This window comes from Apodemus sylvaticus, chromosome 14 (assembly GCF_947179515.1).
Source record: "Apodemus sylvaticus chromosome 14, mApoSyl1.1, whole genome shotgun sequence".
Taxonomy (NCBI): Eukaryota; Metazoa; Chordata; class Mammalia; order Rodentia; family Muridae; genus Apodemus; species Apodemus sylvaticus.
The window spans coordinates 10,893,745-10,907,544 of NC_067485.1; the positions used below are offsets into that span (position 1 = coordinate 10,893,745).

The 13,800-nt window shown below is 49.6% G+C and overlaps 1 protein-coding gene and 1 long non-coding RNA gene across 2 annotated transcripts in view; both read right to left on the reverse strand.

The window, feature by feature from the left end:
• Positions 1-6,214: 6,214 nt before the first annotated feature.
• Tgfbi (transforming growth factor beta induced) overlaps positions 6,215-13,800 on the reverse strand; it is a 28,617-nt gene continuing 21,031 nt past the window's right edge. The window contains exons 10-17 of the mRNA XM_052156464.1: positions 13,451-13,596; positions 12,673-12,809; positions 11,888-12,018; positions 9,595-9,719; positions 8,733-8,835; positions 8,349-8,428; positions 7,539-7,563; positions 6,215-6,868 (exon numbers count right to left, since the gene is read on the reverse strand). Of these exons, the coding sequence (XP_052012424.1) occupies positions 6,819-6,868; positions 7,539-7,563; positions 8,349-8,428; positions 8,733-8,835; positions 9,595-9,719; positions 11,888-12,018; positions 12,673-12,809; positions 13,451-13,596 (797 nt within the window). The 3' untranslated portion in view covers positions 6,215-6,818. The remainder of the gene's footprint in view (positions 6,869-7,538; positions 7,564-8,348; positions 8,429-8,732; positions 8,836-9,594; positions 9,720-11,887; positions 12,019-12,672; positions 12,810-13,450; positions 13,597-13,800) is intronic.
• On the reverse strand, positions 8,910-9,588 carry LOC127664476 (uncharacterized). Its single transcript, XR_007973207.1, has 2 exons — positions 9,405-9,588; positions 8,910-9,359 (listed from the first exon to the last, which is right to left on the reverse strand). It is a non-coding gene; the product is annotated as an uncharacterized LOC127664476 (long non-coding RNA).

Consider the following 13,800-nt stretch of genomic DNA (forward strand, 5'->3'; position numbering starts at 1 on the left):
CAATATGTTATACATAGACACATTTTATTCAAAACCCAAATTTAGAAAGAGATCCTAACATCATTTAACCATGGCTGCCACTGGTAGAATGATAGACAATTTTACTTTTTCTTTCTGCTTCTTATATTTTCTAACACATTTAAAAGAAGAAAGTGTAAAGTTGGTAAAAAAAAAAAAGAGAGAGAAAAAAACCCAACTTATCCTCAAAAAGGAAGAGCTCCAAAGCGATCTAACTCTATACAATGTTTGAAAAGATAGGAAATTAACACCAATTTAAGTGGTGTGCTATAGATGTACCCACAGCTACACTGATCAAAGGGACGAGGAGACGGGCTGCTAGTGAGAGGTAAGATGGCAGAGGGTGGGGAGCTGGTGAGGACTTTATGGCACAAGGAAACAATTCAAGGTGGCATCAGCTCCCTGAGACTCTGTCTCCCACAGCAGAAGAACAAACTCAGATGGAAGCCAAGGGGTAACGCGAACAATGCACACTATTTTATGCATTTCAATAACAAAGTATTCATGCCCTCACCCCCCACCCGATGACCTATATGCATGTGTGTGCACACATTCGTATTTGAATGTGGCACATAGGCTATAGGATGTATGCTGAAGTCTGAGAGTAGCCAGGGGGAGTGGTCCTCACCTTTCACCTTGTCAGAGCAGGGCTTCTGTGGCTACTGTGCCACAGGGCTTCTGTGGTTTTCATTTGTCTGTTTTTGTTTTTCTGCTGCACAGGCCAGGTTAACCATCATGCAAGCATTTGATGTCTTCACCCCTCCATCTGCTCCCTGGAGCTCTGGGTTACAGATACCTGTGTTATGACTTTCATCCGGGCTCTGGGGATTCAAACCCAGGTCTTTATGACTGGTTGGTAAGGGCTTTACCCACTGAGCTATCGGGGAAAAACCTATCTCATTGTGGCCTGTTTTCAGAAGGACAGGCATTTAAAGCTCACAGATGCATCACAGATGAGCAGGAGGCACTGGGCTACTGTCTTCCCTAGCTACCCAGGGGCTTGCTGGCCAGGATACTTTTTAGTTTATCTTAGGGTTGAAAAGTTACAGACTATTGGCTACATAATTTCAACTCATGTATCACAAAAAGGAGGGGGAGCTTGAGCCAGGACAGGATACTTTGTAGTTTATGTTAGAGTTGAAAAGTTACAGACTATCAGCTACATAATTTCAACTCTTGTATCAGAAAACGGAGGGGGGAGCTTGAGCCAGGACAATGGAGAAGTTGGGGTAGAGACTGTGCTGGACAAGAGGGAAAGATCATATGTGTGTGTGTGTGTGTGTGTGTGTGTGTGTGTGTGTGTGTGTGTGTGTGTGTTGAGGAACTTGAAGGGCAGGAAAATGCAGTTGGGAATATATACAAACCTCTATTTTGCACCAAATCATGGTAACAGCCATTTTGCCTCTTGCCCTGGCTTCTGCGGAAGCAAAATAGGTCTGCTTTGCCTCCTTTATGCTAAGCCTACAGTGCTCTTATTTTGAAGTGAGGATCATTGATTTTTCATGTCATTTCCCCAGCCCTCAAAGTATTTTCTGAAGTTAAACATCTGTCTTAGATAACAAACTTTACAGATGTTACTTTAAATCATTTCACTGGTATAAATTCTGTGATCTCCACGAAAGGCAGTTGGCTATTGATGAATGTACTCTCCAGTGGGAGAATAGTCTCAAGTATGTTACATATAAACCACTTAGGACATGATCTCACATCATCTAGTTGTCCAGAATTTCCAGTTGGTATCCATTGAAATAGTCCTGAGTTCTCAGACAAGGTCTTCCATGTCACTGGGATCTGCAGGGTCCCTCAGGTTTCCTTACTACAATGGGTACACCACGATGTCATTTGAGGATGGAGGAAGAGTCTCTTTCCTGCTGCAGGTGAAGACTGTGGGTTGGGATGAACTCCTCACCTGTGTTTGTGCATGCCCGATGTGTACAGCGGCTAGGCCAAAGCTTGCTCACTGCTTAGGAAGTGAGTGAGTGATCTATATTAGTCAAGCCAACATGAAACTCATTTAAACTGAGAATGGAAGCACACAGCTGTAATCTCAGCACCAAAGGGATTTACCCAGCATCCTGTATCTCTCTCCTTCCCCATCAGGACAGTAGCTGTGCCTCTGCTTGGCCGGAAGCAGCAGGGCTTTGCCCTCATCCTACATCCGGAAGCTCGGGGATGCTGCGCACATCCACACAGCTTCCTTGAACCTTGGCTAGTTCAGTGCTGATCTCACGAAGGTGTGGGGACCCAAAGGCACTACTGACTGGAAGGAAGAGGGCTTGCCCATCTGTTCATGCAAAACCTCATTTCTGCCCAAATGAGGGTGTTTGTCCAAATGAGAGCATTTAATCAGAAGTCCTCCCTCTCTGAGAACTTCCCCCAAATCTGAGTTCTCCCAAATCTGAGAACTCCCTGCAAATAAAATTCAGAGGAGAGGGTGCGAGGCAAGACAAGGAGGGTTCTCAGAATGTGTGAAAAATCTTTAAGTAGGTAACCAACCCCTCTACAGGGTTAGAAAGTCAAATCGCCCCAGGGACCAGCAGGGCGGATGTTGGGGTATCCCTTACATGAGCAGGGAGGGGGTGGCTTAAAAAAGAATGGTATCACTGAGAAGAGCATCAGGGACCCCACCTTCGGTTAACCCTCAGCTCTCACACACAGCAGCAGCTCTCAAGAACATGCGCAGCTGGAGTTCGGGGCAGGAGGGAGCGGTGCTGAAGCCCAGGTGGCAGCCCTGGGGTGCTTTCCCTTCCTTGTTACCACAGACCTAGGGTCCCTGCCTTGTTTTGTTCATTTCTACTCCATGATAGTCACAGGATGGTTGTAGTTGTTCAGATCTGAAGTTCTGTCTCAGGCCTCTTAGGCCCTAGTGTGGCGTAGGTGTGAGAGGGAGAGTGAGTGCATGCATGCATGTATTGGTGTGTGTGTGTGTGTGTGTGTGTGTGTGTGTGTGTATACGAACATGCACTCATGCATGTGTGTGATCCCAGGGCCCCTTCCAACCTGGTCTTTATCTTGGCTCTCTGGAGCGAGTGATGTTCTGCCCTTGCCAGGCTCGGATGGCCTGAATCGGCCCCATTTCACTGCTGCGGGTGGGGCGCTGGTCCCGCCCTGCATTCCAGGGCCTTCTTTCCTGGCTCTGAAATGATCCTGAGCACAATGTTCCACGTAGTTCCTCAAAGCCCAGTGTCCGATCACAGTGGCAGCACAGAGGTGCCTCCCTCTGTCTCCCATGGCATTGATGTGTTGCTAGGTGCTGTGGCTGGGGCTGTTCACTAATCCCAGACCCTTGGTGGTGTGACAGCAAGTTATAGTCAAGGACGTGTGGCAGAGACCTTGCCTGCTGGGAAGCGTGCTCTCAGGAGAGTGGGCTCCCCTTTGCCTGTGTCCTGCTTGCTCAGGGCTGAGGCATGCTTCATTTGCCCCTGGTGCAGTGGGCAGAGAGAGCAGACAAGTCCACAGTGTGGTCTTGGAGCTGGCTCCTACCCAGGGTGATGTGGGATACTGGCTTCCTATTCTCATCATCCACTTCTGTAGTCACGGGTGCAACCCCCATTGCAGCTCCCTACACACAGCCTTGGGGACCAAGGCTAATGCATGCAAGTCTTCAGCTCAGCACCATGGACCCTCTCCACCAACAGAAAGACCACCCACTCTGTTGGCCAAGGAGACCAGATTTAGACAGCCACTGACCATTGGAGGTTTCTGGCCCCAGATGGTGAGGGCCTTTGCTTTCCTCTCTGTAATCCCAGAAGGTCCTGTGCTCCCAGAAGCCAGCAACAAGACTCAGAGCTGCCTTCTGCTTCATCCTCCATTCTCTCTTGATTAAGGCTCAGGAGACAGGACTCGGGTGAGACCTGGGCAACCTCTAACCTATTTGGGCTGCTCTTGGTCTTGGATGGGGCACAATCCCAGGAAATCCCCAGGAGACCTCCAGAGGGCAGCAGGCATTAAAGCTTAGCGGGGGCCTTTTGGAGAACCAGCACGTGGGCGGAGCGCTGAAAGGGCCCCAGCTAAGATCCCCACAAGGGGCTGGGAGGGGAGGCTGCCTGTGGTCTTGAGCCACAGGAAGACTCCAGGGAGAGTTAGAGAACAGTGGGATCCCTCACTGGAAGAACTGAGGCAGAGAGAGAGAGAGAGGGGGGGGGGGAGAAGACAGGTGGAGAAAAGGGAGTGGGGGTGGGGTGGGGAGCCTTAAAACCAGGCTGGCATTTGGCATTTTTAAGGAATCCTCACAGTGCAGAGCAGGGGACTAACCTGGCGCCAGACCAGCTGGGACAGCAGTGGGACTGGCTGTACACACACGGCTGTCTGTCTCCCTGAGCCATAACCTTCACTCTGCAATCTGTCATCTCAGCTCCTCTCAGGACCTCCCACTTCTGGATATAGTGGCTGTTCTAGGCTATTAATCCCTCTCACCCCGAGAGGGTTTGTATATGCTCGGCCCAGGGAGTGGCACTGTTAGAAGGTGTGGCCTTGTTGGAGTAGGTGTGTCACTGTGGGTGTGGGCTTTAAGACCCTCACCCTAGTGGTCTGGGATATCCTCATAGCAGCCTTCACATGAAGATGTAGAACTCAGCTCTGCCTGCACCATGCCTGCCTGGATGCTGCCATGTTCCTGCCTTTATGATAATGGACTGAACCTCTGAGTCTGTAAGCCAGGCCCCAATTAAATGTCCAAATAAGAGTTGCCTTGGCCATGGTGTCTGTTCACAGGAGTGAAACCTTAACTAAGACACCTCCACTTCCTCGGGTTCCTTTGTTACCAGACACAGAGGTGTAGCGCTGAGGTTCTGTTTGTCACCACTAGTGCCATTAGCTGAGTGACCATTCTCTTCTCCAGCAACAGGGAAGGTCATGACAACCTAGATACATCTGTTACCCAGGACCTAAGGTGAGTGTGTGATCCTTAAAAGATACCTGTGCACACAAGGAATGAGTGGGTCTTTTTGAAAAAGGGATTCGTTGTGTGCTTGTGTGTGGGGATATGTATATGTGCCCACTGAGGACAGAAGAGGGCATGGGACCCCTGGAGCTAGAGTTCTGGGTGGCTGTGAACTGCGGGGCACGGGCGCTGGGAACTTAAGGCAGGTTCTTTCAAGGAGCAGCATGCTCTTCTTAGCAGAGCCATGCATCCATCCCCTAGATGATCGATTTTAATGGACTGATACAATATCTATCTTTCTGTAGACTCGAAGCTATGTAAGGAGCCTTCCCGCCTCATTTGTCATCCTAGTCCCAGAATTGACTAGTGCTATGCTTTAACTGTGTGTGTGTGTGTGTGTGTGTGTGTGTGTGTTGTATCCATGAACACAGCAGAACAGGGGATGGATGGACAGAACTGACCCATTCTCTAGGGAAGCAGGCCTCCTTCAAGAAAGACCCAAGTGAAGTATGGACCAAGGATCCTGGGCACCCTAGAAGGCACCCTAGAAGGCATCCTAGAAGGCATGATAAGGATGTAATCTATATAGAACTCTACAGAATATGTCTTACCTTACCCTCATATCCACAAATATCCAGGAAGCAAGTCACCACCTGTTAAATAGAAGGCCTTTGACGTTAAGTCGCTACCCCAGCCACAGACCCCAGGGTTCTGGGCATAGCCTAGATGCCATAGGTTGAAGGAGCAGGAGAGAGATTTGCATAAGGCTTGGCCCAGGCAGCAGAGTCTGGGAAGACTAGCTCTCTTGCACGTGTTGGTCTCTGGGAGCCGGAAGACAGGTTCTAGCCTCAGTTTGGCTTTTTTTTTTTTTTTTTTTTTTTTTTTTTTTTTTTTGGTTGTTGTTACCAATATTCTCTCTTCCTTGAATGTCCCACTCATCCCTTGTATGACAGTCTGTTTTGGCAAGACTAAACTGTCTAAAGACCAACCCAAGATGGTATCTCATTCCCAGAAGGAAGGAGTTTCAGGGTAACAAAAGGGAATAGTGTTGGGTGATGTGAAAATCAAGGACTTGATACTAGGTAAAAACACATCTAACTAGGGCTTAGGTTCACAATGTCATAAGCTGTGTGGGCATCCAAAGGCCACTTACTGAAACTATTCCAAATGACCACCTCAGGGCACCTGGCTGAAGCTCTTGGGAGGACTTCGAGGGGGGGGGGTTGGGAGTGGTGTAGAGGGGGGGGATGAAGCAGCTTGTGGGCAGGCACCGAGGAGCAGAACCCATCCCCAGCACGCAGTAGCACACAGGTATTTGTTTCTTTGGTTTTATTATTACAAATGCACCATGGTTCCGTCACACTCAGGGAATCTGGATTCTACGTGTTCTTCTTACCCTTTCCTTTCTACCTGGGCAGGGCCATATAGAAGCCATGTCCAAACCATGTGTGAATACAAGACATTTGACAGAAACAGTTCAACTCATAGCTTATAGTAATGCCGTTTCTCCAGCGGTACAAGAGCGTTATAGAACCATGCCAGGGCTTTCCAGAATGCTGGACTGCTTGATTCACATTTGTAAGCTCCAAGATGCCGCAGCTCCTCTTTCCAGGCCCTTGGCACGGTCGGGAAATTCCCTGCTTTGGAGAGGTCGTTTTTGGAAGTCGGTGCCCAGTTATGACTGCCACATCTGCGTATTCAGTGGGTTAATGGCCACTGTTTGGAAGGATCAAAAGCTAAAAAGAACCTTTCTCCCCTTAGCCCCTTCCCTACCCGTCCAAGGCTCAGATCTCAATATGGTGCAGCCCATGGATGTTGAAGTGTTATTTGGTTTCAAAAAACATTCAATGGTCTCTTTGGCAAACTGAGAGAAACTGGCGGGAAGCTGCTGCAGGGTTCTTCTCCTCAGTCCTTCCTGCTAATGCTTCTTCTTCCCCATCCTCTCCAGTAACCGCTGATAGACAGGGGCTGAAAAATGAGACGCAGGAAAGCCAGTGAGGTGCAGGTGTCCCGCTGTCTGTCTGGGACTCTTATTTAGTCTTTTTGCCATGGTACTAGGGAAATGAACCCGGAGCGGTGTCGTGCCAGGCAAGGCAATAGCCATTTTTGGCAATAGCCATCTTATTTTTGAGGTCTCACTAGCTTGATCAGGTTTGAACACATTCCATAGCCTATCCAGGCCTTCAACTTGCAATCCTTCTGCCTCAGATCACCAAGGAGTTGGGATTGTGTACCATCAGGCCCAGCTTCAGAATTTCATGGACAGAAGTCTCTGCCATGTTCCCCTGTTCATGTACACATCAGGGGCTTTGGGGGCTTGTAGAATTTCTCATCTTACAGCTTGGAGTGATACCCTTGGTGTGGGTGCCCGCCAAGCCTTGGGCAGTCTTCCCAGGCTCTCTGAGCCCAAAGTCACACCCACCCTGAGAGGCCGTTACTCCACTGTTTTCATGTTACAGAGAAGAAAACTCGATTTTCTGTGTCTGACCCCAGTTTACTCTGCTACTCTGGTCTGGAGGCCAGGCGTGTTTTCCTTTGTGCTATGTTTTACTCCATACACAACAGATTGCAGGCTTGGGTCTGCTGGAGATGGGTGGGGACCACTAACCCAGATGGGATTGTAAAGCCAGACACTTACCAAGTCGCACAGACCTCTGGGCAGCCTGAGGAACAATACACACAAGAACAGGTCAGGATTTCTTTTGTTTTGTTTTTCTTCCCTCCTCCTATGTCTCCCCGTCTCTCCTTCCCTTCCCCCTGGCTTGTCTGGAACCTGACATGTAGACCAAGCTGGCCTGGGACATGTGGCAGTCATCGGCAGTGGGACTGGAGCTGTGCTATGCCTGTCTGAGGCATCAGGTTTCTTAGTACATAGTGTCACAGAACCTACATATGAAGGGGCTTTGCACTTTACCACGTCCACTTAAAACCAATGCTGAGGTGGAGGAGAGAAGGGGGGAAACTTGAACCTACAGGCTCCAAAGTGTCCCCTCAGGGAGTAGCCCTTGGCTATACAAGCCAGCTTTCAAATGGGAACTTCTGTAGAAGGTAGACATCCCTGGGTGACCCCAAGCTAAGCCTCTCCACTGAGACCAGAGCTGATAGCTGGAGTGTCAGCTAAAGCATCTCCCAAGAGTAGGAGTTCAGCCCTTCTGGAGGAGATCTCTGTTCAAAAGCAGATTGCCCATGTTACCATTCCAGTCTCTGGGGTCAGGACTCTACCTCATCTCTAGAAACCAAAGTAAGTTCTAATGGGCTTCGCCTGACCTAACACAATGAAGGAACCACACACTGCAGAAGATAGGTTAGCCTTGGAAAACAGAAGGCTAATTTGGAGGCCTGCCAGCCAGGTGGCTGCCATGGACACAGGGTGGGCTGTCCACATTGGCGAGGTGCATCCCAGGGTCGCTTTCCTCAGCAGTGGCTCACTGATGGGGGGAACACGTACCCTGGAATACGCTGATGCCTGTTTGAAGATTTCAAGGGCAGAGTCTGCCAGCTCATCTCCTCGTTCTTGTGGGCGGTTGGCTAGAGAGAAAGAAAAACCCATGGTCTGCTACCACCATCCCAACGGACATACGGCCATGCGCTAGCTGCCACCAGTGTCCCCATGTCCACACATAACATCTTTTCTGCCACCAGCATCCACACAAATATTCATACTGGGTAATGTCAGAGTTGGGGTAAGACAGCAGGCAACTCAGTAAGAAGCATGCCTCAGGTTCTGTAGCATATCAGCTTAAAACCACAGTTCCTGATTCACTTTTCTGTCAGTGACCGGGAGCCACATTCACGGGTGCCATTCAGTTAGGACCACATAGTAGGACCTCACCTGGCGGCTGCAGAACAGTGTTGATGGCGTAGACCACACCATTCGTGGCCATGATGTCGGTTTCAGCCACAGGTTCCTTATTGACACTCACTACGTTGTTTTTCTGAGAGAAGAGACAACCGTTGAACGCAGAGCCCACTGGCTCCCTTTGCTCCTCATCAGTGGGCATCCACTGACCATGAACCCATTCCGTGAGTAAGAGGCGGTGCTTCTCTGATGAGCAGCTGCCCTTGCCCTCTGCATGGTGAGATGAGCAGGATTCTTACCCTTACCACAATGGGGGGCAAGGAGGGAGAATGTCTCTTAACAGAAATAGAGCTGAGGTGTAAGTCCTCAGACCTTTAGTAACCTGAAGTTAAAGAGATTTCTTCCAGTCCTCCCCACCCCCCCACCAAATGTGTCTTCCCATGTTCTCCTGAAAACTGGTGAGCAGGAGACAGCAAAGATCCAGAGAAAGGAACGGAGAACCAGAGCCAGCTCCTGTCCACATGGGGCCCTGCTGAGTCAGGCCGGCTCTTTCCAGGTAGGAATCCTCTGAACACAGCTCTAAAGATGAGTGGTACCCAGTGAGAGATGCCCCTAGAGCAGTGTCAGCATGGAGGACCTCTTAGGTCAGCATGAGAGGACCTCTTAGGTCAGCATGGGAGGACCTCTTAGGTCAGCATGGAGGACCTCTTAGGTCAGCATGGGAGGACCTCTTAGGTCAGCATGGAGGACCTCTTAAGATGCAGCTCATGCAGCTCCATGAGTGACTGACTGGCTTTGGGACTGAAGCTGGAGGAGAAAAGAGGGCACTGCTCTCTCTTGATGAGTAAGTACTTGCCACTTTCTAAAGGGCCTCTACACAATCCATATCACTCACCGAGCTGACTTCCAGTTTGTCCCCTTGGAGAGACTTCAGCCGCACCAGGGCCCCAATGCCTCCGCTAACCAGGATTTCATCACCAATGTGGTACTTGAGAATGTTGGTAAGTTCCTTGGCATTTGCTGTAAGATTGTGGTGGAAGGAGACACTGTTAAGCACAAGGGCGGTGACTGGTGAGGTTATAGAACAAGAGAAGACACCTGTGGCTTCTCCAGAACAGGATGACTGAACAAGTAGAAGTGCTCACCGAGTACCTACTGTGTATACAGCCCAGGTCCCACTATCTGCTTAATGGTGAACAGATGACCATGGCTGTGACAAGGCCCTGTAGCCAGCAGGGGGCTGGGTTAAACAGGGATCCATGGTGCCTAAGAAGTTAATCCATACTCCTCTTTGCATATGAGTCATGTTTCCATGAGCTAAATATTTGCTTGGAAAGCCAGGGACCTTTCCAGCATCAGCATCTGGGAGCCTTCACCATTTGACGGGGCTCCTGCTGACTATAACACAGTAGTGAAATATTTACACATTGTGCCCTCAAGTGCATTTTCGGCTGGAGAGAGCTATTTCCTTGAGGGAGACACTGAAAGATTGAACAGCTGTGCTTTTGAATAGTCGATGAGGTCAGGGCTGAGGCAGTTCCCTGCGCAGTGCCCCTCCCCCCACACCTTCCTGTGTTCACAGCATAACACTCCTTCCAGGCCACAACCGTTTCTCTGCCAACTAGGGCAAGCACCGATGCCTTTCCGGATGAGAGGTGGTACCTAAACCTGCCAGCTACCCCCTGGTTTCTGATCCTCCCCTAGCCAGCCAAAAGCATATTTCCCCAGGGCTTAAGTGGCTATTCCCAGGACCATAAAACTCAGGGAAATTTAAAGCATTTTAGAGAGTTCATCTGGTTATCCGCACATCTATGGAGAGCTAAGGGATACAGCCACTGAGACCAAGGAACTCCCTGGCATCTACACGAAGCTGGTAAGAGATCTCTTCCCACAAAAATATGGCCCACAGCATGGTGCAGAGAGATGCCAATTCCCTGGATCCAGGGCTTCCTGCCCAGGTCTTCCTCCCCCAGGTGCCATTTCGTCTACCCATGGGGATTTGGGGGACTGTTTGGGGAACTTTCTCCACACCCTCCTCCACTCTCATGCAACTGGAAACTGAGGGAATTTGAGTAGGCACAAGCCACCTGGGGAATATTCTATTCTTACAGGGCTGAGAGAGGAAGGGAAGTTTATGTTCAGCGTGAACTTCTCCCCTCTTCTCAGGAACCTGCGTCAGCACCACAGACACAGGCATTTGCTTGGCCATAAAGAAAATTAAACGGGACACAAATTTAGCTCCTTGCTGACTGCAACCTGAGCCTTCTGTTCTGCTGGGAAGGATGCATAAGCCATGCTTGCTCTGAGGCTGGCTACACCGCTTCCTCCTCGCTCCTTTCCTGTCGCCTAGCTTGCCTTTCTGGGAGGGCACAAATGACTGTGCCACAGAGCTAAAGCCCATCCCTATCCCCCTCACTGTCACGACCACTATTGATGGAGCGTGTGTACCACATTCTAGCTACATCACAGTGAGCTGGGGATTCTTGCCAACCTCATATTTTTAAAATGGAGAAACTGAGGCTTCACAGCTCACCCAGAGCTCACTCACATTCTTAGCCACTGCCCTCAGCTAAGTTCCCCAGGGAAAGCTTTTTTTTTTTTTTTTTAAATCTCTGAGGACATTTAATGCAAGTGAGTGGTTTCATTATCACAGATCCCCAGGGGAAAGCACACCTTAGGGACTGGACTGATTATAGTTGGCCTAATTTCCTTTTGCCTGGCACCAGGCCCAAGGAATCAAAATGGTATCACCTCTGCCCTCTTATAACCGGGTGAAAGTCAACTGGCCCAAGGAAGGAAGGAAGAAGGAAGGAAGGAAGGAAGCAAGGAAGGAAGCAGGGAGGAGGGAAACAGGAAGGAAGGAAAGAAGGAAGGAAGGAAAGAAGGAAGGAAGAAGGAAGGAAGGAAGGAAAACTATGATCCTCAGGCTCCTTTGCCATGGGCCTACTATGACTATAAATGGCTCTGGCTGTTTTCTGTGTCCTTTGTCTAAGGTATCCCTGGTTCCAGCCCTCACTCCACCCCATTTCTGCCATTGTCACCATTTGTTGTCCCCTTAATCCTGCCCACAGGTCTACGGTACTGCTTCAACACCAAGTCCTGTTGTAAGACATCACTTGTCTCCTGCTACAGTCTGGAGTAACTGCCTTTTCAGAACAGTGGGGATATCTGTTCAACTTGCTCTTTACCCAAGAGTTTGTTCAGTTCTTCCGGAGGCATGGCTTGGAATGCTTCATTTGTGGGAGCAAAAACGGTGTAGACCCCTTCCCGGTTGAGGGTCTCCATCAGCCCTGCAGACTGGATGGCAGCCACCAGCATGCTGCAGACAAACACAAAGAAATGACAGCTTGCTGTCCGTGCCCTCTCCACACAGAGGGAAGGTCTGTTGTCATCTCTTCACTGGGAATCAATGTCATATGCAGGACACGTGGCCAGAGGGGATAAAGGGAGAGAAAAAGTGAGAATTGGTATGGCTGACCCAGAGACTGTCAGAGTCAGTGTCTGCCGAGTGTGGGACACTGGGAGGCAGAGGTCCAGCCTCCCAGTCCGTGGGCAGGTGGCTCGAGTCAGTTCTAGGGAAACACTTGTCTTGACAGCATTCATTAGAGAACTAGAAAGTTGGAAGTAGAGAGCTCAGGGTAAAAAAACAAAGTGACCTGGTGGCCTCAGTTGGGGCAGAAAGAGAAAGATATGGTAGGTCCTTATAGCCCCTTAGTTCCCTGGGGACTTTCTGGTGTGAGTGATATCCTTGTGTAATTAAGATTTCCATGGGTATGAGGATTGTATCACTAGCAGGAGCCCTGCTTCCCAACTTGAGGCATCAAAGACACCCTCATCCTCTCCATAACCCACCCGAGGATGGTCACACCAGTTTGTCACTAGCATTAGGTCACCCCCTGGGTAGTAGGATAAAAGAGCTGGGGCCCAGCATGGCCACTTGGCAGAAGCTTGACCCCAGGATGAGATTGGTTACCTAAAACGATTGTCCCCCTTCAGGACATCCATAACAGTCCCCATTGGGGGTGTCAGCATCCGGTCCATGGTGAACAGGGTCCCGTACCGTCCCTTCTTGTCATGGGCAGCAATGCAGCTGTTTTCAATGCAAAGGCTCTGCACAAAAGAAGGCCAGAGAAAGGGAGATGGTTATCCTCTCAGGCAGGGGCCTCCAGACTTGTTCTAAGCCAGCAGTGATGACATCACACACAGAGGTTTCCTCAGAAAAGGGTGGGAAGGGGGGCTCTGATAAAATTACACAGGGACTCTATGACTAGGTGGACCTCACAGAGGTCTATTGACAGAGATCAAATAGACAGACTAGTTGATTGGTTGATTTAATCCATGATGATTTAATCCATGACTGCTTAACTTTATCAGCCATAGGACATCTTCGACCAAATGATCCTGTTTAGTCCTAGACCCAGAGCAGCACCATGTTGACCATCTCATTTGATATGGGAAGGTCTTGGACCAAGGAGAGCTGAGCTTCATGGGGCAAACCTAGAAAGACTCCAACGTTTCTGCCCCACTCACCCCTGTTCATCCTGCTGAGCAGCCATCCTGCTCAGCAACTGAGTTAGGGCTGAGCCCTCGTCTCCAACCTACAGGAAAGGAAGTCCTGCATACTTTCCAGAAACCGCTTCCCCTTTAGAGAAAGCCAGTTCTTGCATAAGCTCCTGGCTCTTGAGGACTTAAAAAAAAAAAAAAAGCCACACAGGCCAAAGAAGGGGTATGAATCAGGACCTAGAACTTACATTTCGATAAACAAAGACTCTCAGTTTTTTGCCACCCAGCGTTTCCAGTGTCTGTCCCGAGTACAAATATTTGGAGGCCAACTGTTCTTTGACCATGTGGTTCAGAAGCAAAGTCTTCATTTGGGCATCGATGTGAGGGACCCCATCTGCAAGCGAAGGGATTGACAGATCCAGAGAGATAGGCTCTGAGATAAGGTGTGTGATGAGAGACACACGTGAAAGGGAGCCCACCCCGCCTTGGTTTGGAACTAGAGACAGAGAGTAAGTGTGGCTGTCAAAATCTCTTAACGTTCAGCACCTATTAGAGAAATAAACAGGTGCAGCTATTGAGCACGCTCGTCAGTTTGCCC